This window comes from Bombus pyrosoma, linkage group LG5, assembly GCF_014825855.1.
Source record: "Bombus pyrosoma isolate SC7728 linkage group LG5, ASM1482585v1, whole genome shotgun sequence".
Lineage (NCBI taxonomy): Eukaryota > Metazoa > Arthropoda > Insecta > Hymenoptera > Apidae > Bombus > Bombus pyrosoma.
The window spans coordinates 11714136-11729622 of record NC_057774.1 but is presented as its reverse complement, the minus strand read 5'-3'; the positions used below and the strand labels follow the sequence as shown (position 1 = coordinate 11729622).

The following is a 15487-nucleotide window of genomic DNA, read 5'->3' as shown; positions in this document are numbered from 1 at the left end:
TCAATCTGCGTATAGTACTAGTGCGCTATCGAGGCTCTGCAGTGCTTATACCGCTTATAGTACGTACGAATCGTCGTTGGTTTACATACTACACATATGTATGTTATCGGATCCGCAAAAGAGCTATTGGTGAAACCGACGATCGAAACACACGGATGCTTTCAATGTTCTCTAGTTCTTGCGTTCTTACTACGTGTGTATGTGGCCCTATATATACATACTTATATTCTGTGGCATCGAGTCTCTTCTTTGAAAATTCATTTAAAAGTTAGATATACGAGTATATATTTACTATTTTGACTGTTCATTGTCCTTGAGAGGGCGCCACTTTATGCTCATGTTTTTGCGATCAAGAATATAAATTCATTACATTTTGCAATTTACGGAAACGATCTTTGACTTTAATTATGCATCTAGTTTTAAGCCGTTCTGTATCATGTTATGAGTAATACATATGTAAATATTTTAAAGAAGAAAAGTTTGTTATTCAATACAAAAAGGGATCTGTATTAAATGTAAATGAGTAATAAATACGTTGTTGTTCATGTAATTTTAGCTAAGCTCGAATTACGAAGAAATGAGTACATAAAAATTTGACACATAAATGTACATAGTGGGATTACTGTAATATTATATAAACTCAATATGTAATACATATATAGAAAATGTAAGAAAATGTTTTACAAATAACAAATCTTTGTAGATACTTATTTATTATAAGAAAAAAAAAAAAAAAAAATCATGTCGTGACTGAGTAGTGTTCCTTATATTTTGATTCTTAAAATACATAGTATTAAATGTGTGAGATTTTATTTCTTTTACAAAAAAAAAAGCAGTTGTTTCCATAGTTACGATATTCCCCTGGTATCATAACATTATATACTATACACACATTACGTTGTAACATAGTGAGGTCATTAAAACTTTATTGTATAGAGACAATTCAATGTTCTGTGAATAGAAAAATTATCCTAAAAAGATGACTACTTTTATACCAAATGTGCATATTAAAGATGGAGAATACACAAAAGCTATTTATTCAATGGTACAATTCACTTACATGTCAGAAATTCTATTACTTCTTTAGTCAGTGTTTAAAGTTTAGAGATTACTTAACTATTTAAAAATTTGTTCCTTTAATTACAAGTATACTATTAATATTTAAATAGCATACACCTATTAAAGTCAAATGATAGATTTTGAAAGCGAAATTTTCTTAAATATCGAAGAAGTACAGTACGGAAATTAATTTTTCAGATTAAAGAACAACGATATTCAGAAACAATAAAAGTTTTGATTATTCTTCTAGATTTTTACCCCATTGTATGTATGACCATGTTGAAATATCAATTTCTTTATGAATATCAATGTTCTGTGCTAATAACTTATTTTACAGTCTAGGCCTTGTCTGTCTCTCCTCGCTCACTGTTATTTTTATACACAAGATTTCATAGCTTCTGCACAATGTTATGAAAAATTAGTTCAATTATGTCCTAATGAAAGTATATATAAGTTGTATCATGCTCAATCTTTGCACCAAGCATGTATGTATCAAGAGGCTTGGACAATATGTTCCAACATCATTAATCAAAGCAATTTGGAATTTAAAGTAAAGAAACTACAGGCAGCAATAAAATATGGGCAAGAGGATGTTGTCGCTGCGAAAAATCTTGTAGATCAATGTCCAATGGATGATGTTGATACAGAAATTAATTTAGGATGTCTTCTATATAAGGTACAAAAAGTACCAAAGGGAAGGAAGTAAAATTTCTGTTTACGTAATAATGTGTACTACTTTCTTGTTTAGGAGGAACAGTATGAGCAAGCTCTAAAAAAATTTGTAAATGCATTGCAAATTGTAGGTTTCAAGCCTCATTTATCGTACAATGTGGCGCTTTGTTATTTTAAATTGAAAGAATACGCTGCATCATTAAAACATATCGGTAACATTTATATTGTTATAAATCGCTAGGTTCATAAGCAAATATTTAAAATATAATATTTTATGTTAACACATATTATGCGTGCGATAGCTGATATTATAGAACAAGGAATAAGGGAACATCCAGAATTAGGAGTGGGTATGACAACAGAAGGTATAGAAGTACGCAGTGTTGGAAATACATTAACACTTCATGAAACAGCTTTAACAGAAGCATTTAACTTGAAAGCAGCCATAGAATATCAATTACAAAATTGTAATCATTTCATAGTTTAATTTAATTTTTTAAGTTTAAGTTTCCATAGTGTATTTAATATTTCACGCTCTTTATTTACTGCTTTTAGATGAATCAGCAAAAGAAGCATTAACAGATATGCCTCCTAGATCTGAGGAAGAACTTGACGCTGTCACTTTGCATAATCAGGCTTTAATAAATATGGATACAAAGCCAAGTGAGGGATTTGAGAAACTTCAGTTCTTACTACAACAAAATCCATTTCCACCTGAAACTTTCGCAAACTTATTACTGTTATATTGCAAATACCAATATTATGATCTAGCAGCAGATGTTCTTGCTGAAAATGTACACTTGACCTATAAATATTTAACATCAGTAAGTATGATTTTTACTATTATATTGTTAGATACACTGTAAAATAGATGTTTGAAGAGAAATATTTTAATAATTTAAAAATATACAAGATCAGCATGAAAATCAAATTTACATTCTAGTTTTTATGCTTTCATTCATTAGCGTATTTAGTTTTTGAATGTTTACACTTTTTAGTACGTTTTCCTGAACTTTCTGAATGCTTTCGTTTATGAGCTTTCACATCATGACTAGAAAAACTATCGCTAGAATTTTTATCACTACAAGAACTCTCATGTCTCTTCTTTTTCTTCATCTGGTCTTTAGAATATTTCTTCTTTTTCTTTTTAATTACATCTTTTTCATCAGAATCACTATCAAGTGCATCTTGTTTGATTTTTCTTGCTTTCTTTTTCTTTTTTAATTTCTTTTGCTTATGCCCCGTGTCTTTTTTACTTGTATCGCTTTGTATTTGTATAATGTCTTGTTTTTCTTCAATTTCTGGGACCAATTCATACCTTTTTCCATCGGGACTCATAAAACAGTCTTTAGATAAATGACCAGCAGTTCCACATTTCATACATGTAGTGTTAAGGATTGCTTCCAAGTGTATAGTTCTACGATCATGTTTTTCTATAGGTCTTTTCTTTTGCACGTCTCTCTGTAGCTGTATTCCATTTGGATCTAAATCTGTACCATTTCCTTGATTTACATACTTCATAGATAGTCCTATTTTGCCATCATCTCCAATATAAATAACTTTACACCATATACGTTCCCCTTTTTGCAAAACTTCACCAACATTATCGACATGAGCAGAGCTTACCTAATGAAATTATGAAAACATATAAAACATTACAAAAATACAAACTAATTGTATTGTAGAATATAAATAAGTTAATTGATTGCGAATATATTTTCCTAATACCTGTGATTTGTGTATCAATCCCTGGAGGGAACAACCTGGAATTCTGATAAAAGCTCCATAATTTTGTACAGATGCAACTTCTCCAATAAATATTTGATTTAATTTGCACGTAGTCATTTCTGTAAACGTATTTAGGCAAGAAGCAACAACAACAGATAAATATCAGTCAAACTTGATGTAAAGGTTAGGTTTACTCATACTCATAATGCTAAATGCAGGACTGTAGCAAGCAAATGAATTTTAGAACGCAGAGAATGATAAATGAAAATGTTATTAGTATATTCTTGTATTCAATACAAATTTACGAAAATTAAGAATAATATGAAAATTTTTATTATAATTATAATAATATTTGTTTCTCAGTATTTATATGATTTTCTGGATGCATTAATCACACAACAAACTTCACCAGAAGAAGCATATCGCAAATTTGACGATCTCGGTAACAAACATATGGAAATATTGCGGAAAGCAACAAAAAGAGTTCAGGAAGCACGATTAAATCATGACGACAGCGCTGTTAAAAAAGCTGTTAATGATTACGAGGAAGCTTTGGAAAGATATGTTCCAGTTTTAATGGCACAGGCTAAAATTTACTGGGAGCTTGGAAATTATACGCAAGTCGAAAAAATTTTTAGGAAAAGCGTCGAATTTTGCAATGAACATGATATATGGAAATTAAATGTAGCTCACACCCTTTTTATGCAAGAAAATAAGTTTAAAGAAGCAACGGGATTTTACGAGCCAATTGTTAGAAAAAGATATGATAATGTTAGTTGTTCGATCCTTAGCTTTTTATAGTGCGATCTATCTATACGTATATGTATGTTAATATGGAAATTATTAAATATTATAAAACATTTAGATTTTAGATGTGAGCGCCATAGTGCTCGCTAATTTATGTGTAAGTTATATCATGACGTCTCAAAATGCGGAAGCTGAAGGATTAATGAAAAAGATAGAAAAAGAAGAGCAACTTGTTTCACGAGAGGACCAAGATAAAAAGTTATTTCATTTATGTATTGTGAATTTGGTAATCGGAACTTTATATTGTTCTAAAGGAAATTACGAATTTGGTATATCTAGGGTAATGAAAAGTTTGGAACCTTATAATAAAAAGTTAGGAACAGATACTTGGTTTTACGCGAAGAGGTGTTTTCTGTCCCTTTTAGAACAGTTGGCTAAACAATTAGTAGTTTTAAAAGACACTACACTCCAGGAGTGTATACAATTTTTAGAACACTGTGAAGGTATGTATTTTCCATTTTTATATATTTAACAATATTTTCGTACAATTGTTGAAATATTATTACTTTTTCTTTTTTTTCTAGTTTACGGAAGGGACGTGGTGACAGTAGTAGAAGAGCCTTTTGATATGCAAGATATGTTTTCTATTACTCCAAATGGAAAGCAAACGGTTGTTTATGAAGCGCGATATTTGAAAGCCCTATTTTTAAAATTGCAGATGTCTTAAATATATATATATATATATATATATATATATTATTTATATTTATTTATTTATATTTGTATATGTATAATATGTACAAAACTTATAAAATATTATTGAAGTATTATATCGAAATGTATATAGAAATATATTAATTGCAAATTACGACATCTAAATGTGTACTACTCATTATTTAGGAAAAAATTTTAATTGTTATATATTCGCTTTTAATTTATGAAAGTGAACTCTTGAAAATACATTGAGAATTTAAAAATGATTTTTCATGTTTTCATTTTCAAGTTACATGCTTGGTGATTTACTGCGTACGTCAGTCTAGTGAAAATGGTGGTCGACATGGAGTTACAGGAAGCTAAGGATTACGTTCTTGGGCTTATGAAAGACAAAGATAAAATTGAATCGGATTTGAAGGCTTTAAAAGAAATCTTAGATATTGTATGTACATATATTGATATATTTTAAATTTGCACAGAATATCTGTTTAATATCTGGTTATTGAAAATAAACATAATATAGTTTATAATAGAATGATCTGTCAAATTTTCGAGGAAATGACCGAATGTTTATACATATGTATGAATTGTAGAATCATGTTGGCATGGATGATCCTCTGGTGGACTGCGAGGGATATCCGCGAAATGATATTGATGTTTACCAAGTGAGACATGTGAGACATAAGATAATATGTGCGTCTAATTACTACGCAATTTTCTCGCATGAGATTCTACTAACTTCGACTTATTAGTACATTATTAAGTGATTAGGTCTCAGAAATGATCATAAAACATTGATGAAGAAAATAGAAGAAGGTTTGCATAAACTGCATGCCCTGGCAGGAGATCAAGCAGAAAATTCTCTTGCAACTACAGCTATTGTTCAAGATAATGCACAATTGGATCCTTTCTTGAAAGTGAATTTAGTATCCCCAGGTTCTCCAGCAGAAATAGCGGTAAAAAATTTATTTTAGATTTCCATAATGTTTCTAAACTCATGGGACTGTGATTTACAAATGTTAAATTATACAGGGAATCCAAGTTGATGATCTCATCTTAGAATTTGGTTCCATTGATTGTCGGAATTTTAAATCGTTAAAAGATATTGGAACTTTGGTGCAAAACAGCAGATATAAGACAGTAAATATAAAAATCAAACGTGGATCTAATATTGTAGCCCTGACTTTAATTCCACGTCCTTGGATTGGTAATGGTCTTTTGGGTTGCAATGTAATACCTATAGAGTCAGTTGAAAGATAAAGCTTTGTGAGAGAAATTTTTATTTATATGTTGGCTTTGCGTGTATATTAGTCAATAAAAGAATATTTATAAATTATTACGTTTATAATTAATGCATTCATAGTATATTTTTTCTATGCAATGACCTTGGAGTTGGCATTAAATGAATGTTAGAGGTATAGTCCTAAGATGTTGGATAGATGTTGGAGACCTTGAAATTCAGTACATATAATCAATCGATATGAATTTTCACATTGGTATTTAAAGTGAGTTGCTATAAAGTCAAGCAGATTCGAGGAAGCATCAGTAGATACTGAAAAGCAGTAGCATGGTGCATTTCTCATTGATTGTAAGTTATAATTTGTATTATTACTGCATATTAACTTATTTATTAACATTTCTCCTGTATAGGTAACGTTCAGCTTAATTCTTTGTTGATATCATCAAGTGTTAAGTCAAACTAATACTTCTGAGTATTCTGATCAATGTCTATGGTTGCTTGTTTATACTTTATATCCATTCTATAATTCTGAGACATTGCTCGAAGTGTGGAGGGGTGACAAAAGTGTAGATATTTCTGCCAATGTAGTAACTATAACTCCACGTGAACAAGAACAGACAGTAATGCTTTTTGATGATGTTCGACGTAGTGGTACAAACATAAAAGCGCAAGATAATTTATCTTATTTTTTAAATGAAACAAAAGCTATAAACAAAGAACAATTACTAGTAAACAGACCACAGTTTTATAATTATGTAGGTATTAATCATTACTTCTTGAAACCTACTACAATATTGAAATACATATTTTACGAGCAATAATATGAAAGCCATTCACATGATTATATGATATGATGATTCATATGATGCTCATAAGATATATATTTCAATATTACAGAGAAACAGATGCAAAGATACAAGTCTTCAAAACAAATAATAAGGTATTGTTTGGATTTCAACTGGATTTTATGATTTGGGAAGATATATGTATTAATGAATCAAAGCGATTCGATTAGATATTAGTATTTATACAATACATATTATGTAATGTCAGATCTATCGGTGTAAAATCAATTTCTAAATGCAAAGGTAAATTTCCTTGTTTCGTTTTATTATTTAAATATGGAAAAAGGATAAACGGATATTAAATTAAAACAGTATGAAAAAGGAATGAGCAATGAACGAATATGTTAGATGAGAGGTACAAAAGAAGCGTATACAATAATCTGTTTGTAATTAGCAAGTATTGATAACGCTTTCGATGACGTGTGCCCGGTGTAGGTCGCTTGTAGTGGTAACAAATACCCTAAACTAACTCTAATCTTCTTTTTCTTTTTTTTTTTTTATACGTGGAGAAATCCTCATGGACACTCCGCTGGATTCTGGGGAAGACGCTAAAACTCCACGATGGCCTACCTACGCGTTTGACAGGAGTGCTCCGGGACCTCTTGCGAATTACTGCCGGTGCACTCCCCGCAACCTCTCGCTGAGCCAATTCTGTAAACTACCTAACTGATTAACTGTGGCGTTAAGGGAGGCCATTGCCCCTAGCGCCTGCTAGTCGTTGTCCGAGTTACTCTACATAGATGCGTTACCCTTCCTTTCTGCCCGCTCCTTTACCAGCATAACTTGCTCGCAATAGGAGCGGACAGTCTCGTACTCCTGTTGCCCGCTCACACCATCGTCTGCACGATCGCCGATGGGGCGAATCTCTCGCCTATTACGAGACGCAGGGTGTAGCAGGGGGCAGCTCCCACGTCGGACAAAATTCCAACGTGTGCTGCGCCGTGTCCCTGCCCTCTTCACAGTGGTGACAGATTTCCGTCGCCTCGCGCCAGATCTTCATCAGGTATTCGCCGAACACGCCGTGTCCCGTGAGCATCTGAGTCATCCTGTAAGTCAACGGGAGGCCACCGCGCCTCCTCCAAGCTTCCCAGCTAGGGAGGACCGTCTCCACACTTCGATGTTCGCTTTCCTCGCTGATCAGCTGAGACCGCCATCGGTCCCACGTCTCTTCCTCGGCGGTCCCCCGAACGTCTCGGGCCGCCTGTTTGGCCGCATCAGCCCCCGGGTCCGGTGCTCTCAGGCGGCTATATTTCCGCCTAAGTGCCAACGCCTGGAGCTCCCAGGGAGGAGACGCGGACACCGTTCGGTATCCCCTGACGATTCTGATGGCGGTCACTCTGTACAGCTTCCTTAAGAGCAGAATGCTGCGGCGACACAACGCTCGGGACTGAACGACACATTCGTATAGTCGGCGCACCGCGACTTCCGCCCCGCCGATGTTCGGCAGCGGACCGCGCAAAGCGTTGACCGCCGCCGACACCTTCGGGACTTGGGAGTCAAAGTGCGGCCCGGACGTCCACTGGCTGTCGACGATGAGACCCTTTACCTACTTTATCTGCGATACCATCTCGACAGCTTCCCCGATCATGCTAAACTAATCCTAACCTAGCCCTAACGTGGCAGTAAATAAAGTGCTGTGCTTTCTGGATTGAACCAAATTTCCCTTACAAATATTATATTAAAATACATATTTAACTTAATTAGCTCACTTGTTATAGAAAAATTGTCTAAAAATAAAAAAAAAGGCTCTATATTACAATTTGTCTTCTTTATACGTAGTTACGTACATACTCTGTCAATTTATTTTATTATAACTAACGAAATAATTTTATCGAATTACATCATCTCAGAATTCTTGTATGTATCTTCTATGTTTATTCTCTGTTCGATTGAATATAAAATTTCTTCGCTGGAGATATACTTTTTCAAAAGATCCGTCAAATCACTTTGATTGTCCAGATTATCCGCACTCATCGTATAATATCTCTTTATTTTATTAATCGCTCTCATGATACAGCCCTCGAATTCTACGCTCTTCTCCTTCAACTTTTGATAAGCGCAGTGTAGTTCGCTTGTTTTGTGTTTGAGACCGGAATTGATTTCCCTTAAGGCACATAGCTCATTTTTCAAAGCAGCTTTCTCAGATTCTAACCGATCCAATTTCGAATTCGCTGTATCCAGGCGAACCCATAAAGACTGTTTTTCGTCCCTCCGTGTCGTCAATTCCGTTTTTAATGCTTGAATTTCTTCAGTCGCGATTCGCAGCTCTTCCTTCCTTTTCTCGTCTTTCGTGAAATTAACAACCAAGCTGCATCTTAGAGAATTTATCTCCATTTTTAGGGCAATGTTCTGCACTTTTAGTTTGTTCGCAATTTCCATTAATTTCTCGAATTGCGTTCCGGCTTGTTCCGTTGCCGACCTGTCGTAAGGGCATATACTTGACTGACCGATACGTGTTACTGCACTTACATTATTCATATCATGGCTCAAGTAACTATTGACCTCTTTATAATAAAGATTCACGATTTCTAGCTTGTTCGAGATAGGTTTAAACACGATTCCATCCGTTTCGTTCTCTACTAATTCAGTCTTCTGCTTTCGAAGCTGGTCCTTCGTGCAAGCCAATTGCATTTTAACTTCAAAGTTCTGACTCCTCAAGTTTAATACCTCGAATCGTAACGATTCGTTTTCTACAATCACTTTCTTTAGCTCCTCTTTTGCTTCCATTAATTTTATTTTGTCATTCAAGCGTTTACCAGATTTGCTATTGACAGCTTTTCTCGTTGCACGCTCCTCCGCGATTTGTTCATTTTGTTGGCTAAAAATCGACTCGCTGTACGCCACTGTTCCCTCTTTTTCTATATTGGAGATTTTCGATCGTAAACTGGTCGTATACTCCTGTTCCAACAATTGTTTTTCCTTTTTCAATGTGGCGTTCATCAGCTCTAAAATTTGTAGTTGGTTCTCCAATATCTTGCATTCGCTGTGAGTTTCATTCAGTCTCAAGTTCAGTTCCTCGGTTGCTTTCCTCAACGTTTCGTTGTTTTGTCTTACCTCATCGAGGGTAGTTTGTAGAGTCATGTTTTCCGATCTCATTTTACTATAGTCCGCTTTTAATTTGTTTAACTCGACAATAGAATGTTGTTCATTCACCGTTTTAACTTGGTGCAGTAGATTGTTTAGCGTGACATTGTTCTTGTCTAGTTCGTTGATACGTGTTGCGAGTTGATTCTTTTCTAACAGAAGTGTTTGCACGCGGTCTTCGAAGCTAATTTTCTTTAAAGTCAGTTCGTTTAAATCGTCGTGCAGTTTCGAGTTTTCAAATTCTAGTTGTTTTATTTTGCCCCCGGTCCTGTTCGATACTGTTTGCGTAGCTTCCAATTTGTTACTTAAATGTTCGTTGCTCGTTCTACAGTTTCTGATTTCTTCGAGTAGACTGTCGCGTTCACATTCATACTTAACAATCTTGTCCTCAAGCATGGTACATTTGGCGCGAACGTGATTTACGGATTTTTCTAGTAGCTCCTTTTCGATCTTTATATTCGTCAAATTCGCGTTTAATTGTTCCTTTTCTTTCTCGAGATTCGCCCTTTTGATGTCTAATTCGTTGTAATCGGATTTCAAGTTGGTGAACTCTTTCAGTCGTTCATCGGCGGTAGCTTTTTCTGCGCCTAGTTGATACACGAGCACCTCTTTTTTCGACTCTAAATGAAAAATGTTCGTTTCCAGTCTTGTTTTAGCATCGGAAAAATGGTGCAATTTAATTTTCAAATCGGCGATTTCGCGATTCGCATTATCGAAATTTTCATTCGAAATTGCCAAGTCCACCTTCAGTTGTTGTAATTCAGCGTTCATTCTCTCCATCGCTTCTTCCGAGCGCTTTGCATTTTCATTTTCTTTTAATCTTTTATTTTCCTTCAAAGTAATCTGAAGGTTCCGTGTCAAGTCCGTGATCTCGGCGTTTAATGCTTTCTCCATCGTGTTTCTCTCGATAAGAACGCTCCTTGCCTCCTCGCTTTTCTTTTGTACGGCGTCGCGAATTTTTCCCATTTCCTTTAACAATCTTTCCTTATCGCTCTGAAGATTTTGTAACTTTTTTCTCGTTAAGCTCGCTTCGCGTTCCACCTTTTGTAGTTGTACCAGCTCCTTTCTCGAATCCTCCTGATCACGCTGGAGTTGCAACGCTTTCTCCTCCATCATCTTCATTCTCAACTTTGAAATTTTGTTCTCTTCCGCTATCATGACGATCTTTTCCTGTGTATGCTCCAATTCTTTTCTTTTTCGTTCCAACAGATTTTCAGTACCGAACAATTGCTGGTCAAGAACGTCTATATGGGCGTCTTTCTCATTCAGTTCCGACTTTAATCGAACGATCAAACCCTCCAACTGATCGATTCTCTTGAATGTACTTGGACGATCGCTGGACACGACGATCACTTCTAACTGCTTAATCTCGTGACACACTCTACCGACGAAATTTTCTAATTCTTCAAGGTCTTTCGATTCGTTTGAATTTCCTTCCGCGCGACGATTCAATCCATTCATGGTCGACCGTGTCTTCTCGATGATCGTCTCGAGTTCTTCTATTTTAATTAAATATCCTAGACCGTCGCTGCCGCCAATTCTACAATGATTCTTTATATGATTATTCTTTAACTTATCAATTTCGACGTCGATTTCCTTTAAAGTCGAATCCAATGTTGCAAGTTGTTTCAAATACTCGTTGGATTTCATTTTCACTTTGCCTAGAGATAATGGATTAAGTTGGTCGCTAAATTTTGCAAATCCGATGTGCAGTTGCTTTAAATTAACGCTCAATTCGATGATTTTCTGTATATATTTTAAGCAATCCGGATCGCCACCAGCAAGCAGTGACTCATGGTCGTTTTCTAGCTTGTTTCTTAAATCTTTTGCCAGTCGTTCGATATTATTAAGATTATTCGGACTATTCGAGTCAATGTTCCAGGAATTATTGCCGTCATTAACTTTGAATCTATTTAATTCTGTCATCAAACGTTTCGTTAGATTATCCAGCTCAACAATTCTCTTCCGATAATCCATGAGATTACCATTTCTGTATCTTATCACGGCTTTCAGTTTATCGATCTCGACGTACAAATTATCGTTTCTCGTTTGCGACTTGTGCAAACGATCGTTTACATTCACAAGTTCCTCGGATAGATTCGCTATTGTCTCGGCGACTTTGTTAACTATATCGGTGAATATAATTTCCATAGTGTAGTCGACCATCATGAAGTGCTTCAGCTTGCATTTTAAGTGTTCCACTTCGGAACTGTGTTCGTGACCCCCTTCCACCTCGTTCAACCGACTTTTCAGATATCGAATCTCGTTGTTCAAACGTTCTCTCTCGACTAAGTATTCCTGTTTAACTTCCACGAGCTTGTCATCGGATTTCCAAGCGGTTTCCCGCGTAACGTAGTCTCCATTTAGCAGAGCAGACTTAATATCAGCGATTTCTTTCATCAAATCTTTATTCACCGTCTCTAGCCGTTTGATTTCTGCTCTTTGATGTTCGATCAATCGGACAGCGTGCAAAGTGTCGTCCGTGTCTCTTGCAGCGACTCGTAAAGCTAGCTTTAACCGCCAAATGTTGGATCGTAATTTCATACGGTCGTCCCGCCAGTTTCTCATCTGTTTCATTATGCTATTCATTTTACATAGTGTGGTAGCTGCGACTTGTGCTATTCTCGTCTTCTCTTTGAACGCGTTATCGTTATTTCTTACCTCGATCGATAGATAATTGTCAAGACGTGCGTCCGTCATTGTTAGATACTCGTCTGCCTACCATGTAAGTGAAACCGAAATGCTCGCTTCGTTTAATTTTAACTGAAATTTCCGAGTCGGTGTGCTGATCGCGATCCAGTTGCGTCAGAGTTATATTCGTTGGCCGAGTTTTGCTCGATTGAGAATTGACGGTGCTGAAAGTGATGCAAAAATACCTCTATGTAGATTTTGTTTACATAGTCAAGTGGAAGAATTAACAGGAATATTGATTAATGAGAAATTTGCAAATGATACATATAACATACATGTAACTATAACTTAATTTGTATATTGAATCTGTATTTGATATTTTCCTACTTTGATATTTGATTACTGTAATTGTTATTACTGACTCACTTATTTTCATAATTCAAGTACATATCTAAACTTGTAGACCTAAATAATGTACAGTATACATGCATGTAAGTTACAGCGTAATTTTTGTAAATAAATAAATAAATGACTTACTATATATTGAATGCAAATTGTTTAAGGAGTGATTAAACACAGTTCTCAGATTTTCTGCATCTGTATAGGTACATAAAATTTTTATTCTTTCTTTTTTTTTTACAGCATTTCACGGGATTTTTACGGGACTTTTGTCTAAAAATTTGTGGTTACGTCGTTGAAAATTCATTTGACATTTTTAATCGTGTCATAGAAATAGTTGCCGTCACATATCGTTTTTTGTTTAGTCGAAATTAATATTTTGACTGACATACTCTTTTTTTTTTTTTCCTAATATCGATTACAGAGCTATTTGTTGTAGAATTGTACTAATCGTATATTTCTTTTTTAAAGATGAACTTGAACTTATAAAACGATTAGAACGATGAGAGATAGACTATGTAATTTGTCGATGATAAATATAACTATGCCTTGGTATTATTGTTAATACAAATGTGTTCATAAAATTGAAAACAGAAGGATTTGTTGATACATATACCTAAAAGACAGCAGGGATTTAAAAGAATAAATATATATCGAATATTTATATTTTTTAGAATATTCTCTATTAATTTCGACATTTTATATACACAAGTAGGTTAAACGTAATTATGAACATGGTTCCATTGCATTTTCTAACATCTACAAAATTTTCTGTAACCAACATAGCAACTGCATCGTCATTGTGCATAATTGAAGGTTTTTTTTTTTTTTTTTTTTTTTTTTTTTTTTTTTTTAAATACTTTACATTCACAATTTGTCCGATTTGGACATTTGGTAGAATTTTTTAGCTGTTTGATTATCATGTGGGTGGCTACCCCCAGCGGGGTACCATCTTCGTGTTTGTTAGGTTATATCCTTTGCGAGATCTGCTGGGTGTATATAATTGAAGGTGTGTCCGAAAGTTGGTATTTCTGTAATATCCGTCTATGCCGTTATGCAAAGCAGCGAATCATACAAATTAACAGAATATTACAACCAATTTGATCGTGTACATTTAAAATATCCATAAACGTTTTCTTTTTTGCTGAATATTTTGTACATCGCATGATACATACATGATATATATATATATATATATATATATATATATATATATGCAGTGTACTATGCATGTACATCGATTATTAAATTTAAAGTATAATGGTTTTATTTATTTATTGTGAAAAATTTAATTATGGTCCTATGGTGCGCTCTGAATATTTATGGAAACACGTTAAATAATACATACATGTATTATGTATGAAAATTGTATCTACCAAAGTGTCGTGTCGTCGAAATATAAAGGAATTTATTACGTGGCCCAATAAAACAGACCAGTCTGACGTTAAATCAGATTATCGATCTTCATCGATGACCGCGGTTGTGAAAAGTGTGCAAAAGCAAAAGTGTGACTGCCGCGTGAAAGTACATCATGTCAACCTCGTATATCTAGGCTAAATGTATTGTTTGACCTGGTGCTGGAGGCTAGTTTCGCGCTTAGATGCGTCCAACTGCCTGTAATTGGTTTACGATCATAATTCACTTATATCGGTGATTCGGCGACACCGGCACGGTGACAGGGAGGAAAGAACACACAGCAGGAAAATAGTTACGTTCGGATAACCTGTAAAATATGATTTAACGGATCTACAAGTAGGAATAGAAAATATTAGGGTACAATCATTCTGTTCTTTGGTCGATATTATTATTGTATAATGTTCCTTTACTATCAAGTCTGAATTTCTAAAATCAGTTCGCTCGGCCTCTAAGCTTTAAGGTCGTTTCCTTCTTACAGCTACGAATCGATGTTAAAATTCTTGTCTTATGCTGAGAGGCAAGCGGTTTCTAATTACGGAACATTTTAAAAGATTATTCGAATAATGGAGATTTGCCGATGCGGATGCGAGGCATCGTCGCAAGAATCGATCGATCCACCGCACGAGCCGTGCTGTTGCTGCAATTACGATCCATTCAGCGACAAAGAAGCAGAAATCTACGACCTCTCGTTTGCCCTGAAGAAGCTCACTGTAATGAAGTGTCAGATGAAAAAGTGGCGAATGGAAAGACTTCAACTCGAGAGCGAAAATAGGTCTTTGAAACAAGCCCTCCAATCATTCGGTATCGATGTATGATATTTCGTAGATAATCCCCTTCTCCTCTTCTTTTCTCCTTTCTGAATCTCTCCTTCTTATTATCTCTCTCTCTCTCTATGATTCGTCTAGTAGTTAGCTTGTGCGAAATTGATTAATTGGAATTCTGTACGGATACC

The 15487-nt window shown here is 34.9% G+C and overlaps 4 protein-coding genes and 1 pseudogene across 8 annotated transcripts; 3 read left to right on the top strand and 2 right to left on the bottom strand.

The window, feature by feature from the left end:
• The first annotated feature begins 75 nt into the window (after positions 1–75).
• On the top strand, positions 76–4970 carry LOC122567980 (tetratricopeptide repeat protein 30A). 4 transcript variants are annotated; one of them, XM_043727206.1, is made up of 9 exons: positions 76–197; positions 1258–1323; positions 1397–1735; positions 1808–1943; positions 2034–2198; positions 2287–2555; positions 3823–4230; positions 4325–4709; positions 4791–4970. In XM_043727206.1, exons 1-9 carry the CDS (start codon positions 156–158, stop codon positions 4931–4933), a joined length of 1953 nt encoding a protein of 650 aa, XP_043583141.1. In that variant the 5' UTR covers positions 76–155; the 3' UTR covers positions 4934–4970. The 4 variants fall into 4 exon arrangements, with proteins under 4 accessions (XP_043583141.1, XP_043583143.1, XP_043583142.1 ...); XM_043727207.1 differs by lacking the exon at positions 76–197 and adding an exon at positions 537–667; XM_043727205.1 differs by lacking the exon at positions 76–197 and adding an exon at positions 676–1045.
• On the bottom strand, positions 2224–3930 carry LOC122567983 (nucleolar protein of 40 kDa-like). 2 transcript variants are annotated; one of them, XM_043727212.1, is made up of 3 exons: positions 3460–3930; positions 2721–3357; positions 2224–2451 (listed from the first exon to the last, which is right to left on the bottom strand). In XM_043727212.1, exons 1-3 carry the CDS (start codon positions 3574–3576, stop codon positions 2414–2416), a joined length of 792 nt encoding a protein of 263 aa, XP_043583147.1. In that variant the 5' UTR covers positions 3577–3930; the 3' UTR covers positions 2224–2413. The 2 variants fall into 2 exon arrangements, with proteins under 2 accessions (XP_043583147.1, XP_043583148.1); XM_043727213.1 differs by having other exon boundaries at positions 2224–2445.
• Positions 4971–5204: 234 nt separating the features above from the next.
• LOC122567407 (26S proteasome non-ATPase regulatory subunit 9) lies at positions 5205–6256 on the top strand. The gene is made up of 4 exons (XM_043725856.1): positions 5205–5362; positions 5514–5613; positions 5692–5876; positions 5953–6256. The coding sequence occupies exons 1-4, from the start codon at positions 5252–5254 to the stop codon at positions 6178–6180; spliced, it is 624 nt and encodes a 207-aa protein (XP_043581791.1). The 5' UTR covers positions 5205–5251; the 3' UTR covers positions 6181–6256.
• A 231-nt stretch (positions 6257–6487) lies between these two features.
• LOC122567889 lies at positions 6488–8758 on the top strand (annotated as a pseudogene).
• On the bottom strand, positions 7880–12789 carry LOC122567888 (sporulation-specific protein 15-like). Its single transcript, XM_043727013.1, has 2 exons — positions 8846–12789; positions 7880–8528 (listed from the first exon to the last, which is right to left on the bottom strand). The coding sequence occupies exons 1-2, from the start codon at positions 12787–12789 to the stop codon at positions 7880–7882; spliced, it is 4593 nt and encodes a 1530-aa protein (XP_043582948.1).
• Positions 12790–15487: the final 2698 nt, after the last annotated feature.

What these genes read in the sequence shown, in the direction of transcription:
- LOC122567980 (XM_043727205.1), top strand. Translation starts at nt 980, where the DNA reads ATGACTACTTTTATACCAAATGTGCATATTAAAGATGGAGAATACACA. An exon ending in CCTATAAATATTTAACATCA is followed by an intron (nt 2,556 to 3,822) that starts GTAAGTATGATT and finishes TTTGTTTCTCAG; the next exon opens with TATTTATATGATTTTCTGGA. An exon ending in ATTTTTAGAACACTGTGAAG is followed by an intron (nt 4,710 to 4,790) that starts GTATGTATTTTC and finishes TTTTTTTTCTAG; the next exon opens with TTTACGGAAGGGACGTGGTG.
- LOC122567888 (XM_043727013.1), bottom strand. Translation starts at nt 12,789, where the DNA reads ATGACGGACGCACGTCTTGACAATTATCTATCGATCGAGGTAAGAAAT. An exon ending in TACAAGAATTCTGAGATGAT is followed by an intron (nt 8,529 to 8,845) that starts GTAATTCGATAA and finishes CATCGTCGACAG; the next exon opens with CCAGTGGACGTCCGGGCCGC.
- LOC122567983 (XM_043727212.1), bottom strand. Translation starts at nt 3,576, where the DNA reads ATGACTACGTGCAAATTAAATCAAATATTTATTGGAGAAGTTGCATCT. An exon ending in GATTGATACACAAATCACAG is followed by an intron (nt 3,358 to 3,459) that starts GTATTAGGAAAA and finishes TAATTTCATTAG; the next exon opens with GTAAGCTCTGCTCATGTCGA. An exon ending in AGGAAAACGTACTAAAAAGT is followed by an intron (nt 2,452 to 2,720) that starts GTAAACATTCAA and finishes AGTTTGCGAAAG; the next exon opens with TTTCAGGTGGAAATGGATTT.
- LOC122567407 (XM_043725856.1), top strand. Translation starts at nt 5,252, where the DNA reads ATGGTGGTCGACATGGAGTTACAGGAAGCTAAGGATTACGTTCTTGGG. An exon ending in TAAAAGAAATCTTAGATATT is followed by an intron (nt 5,363 to 5,513) that starts GTATGTACATAT and finishes TATGAATTGTAG; the next exon opens with AATCATGTTGGCATGGATGA. An exon ending in GTTCTCCAGCAGAAATAGCG is followed by an intron (nt 5,877 to 5,952) that starts GTAAAAAATTTA and finishes TAAATTATACAG; the next exon opens with GGAATCCAAGTTGATGATCT.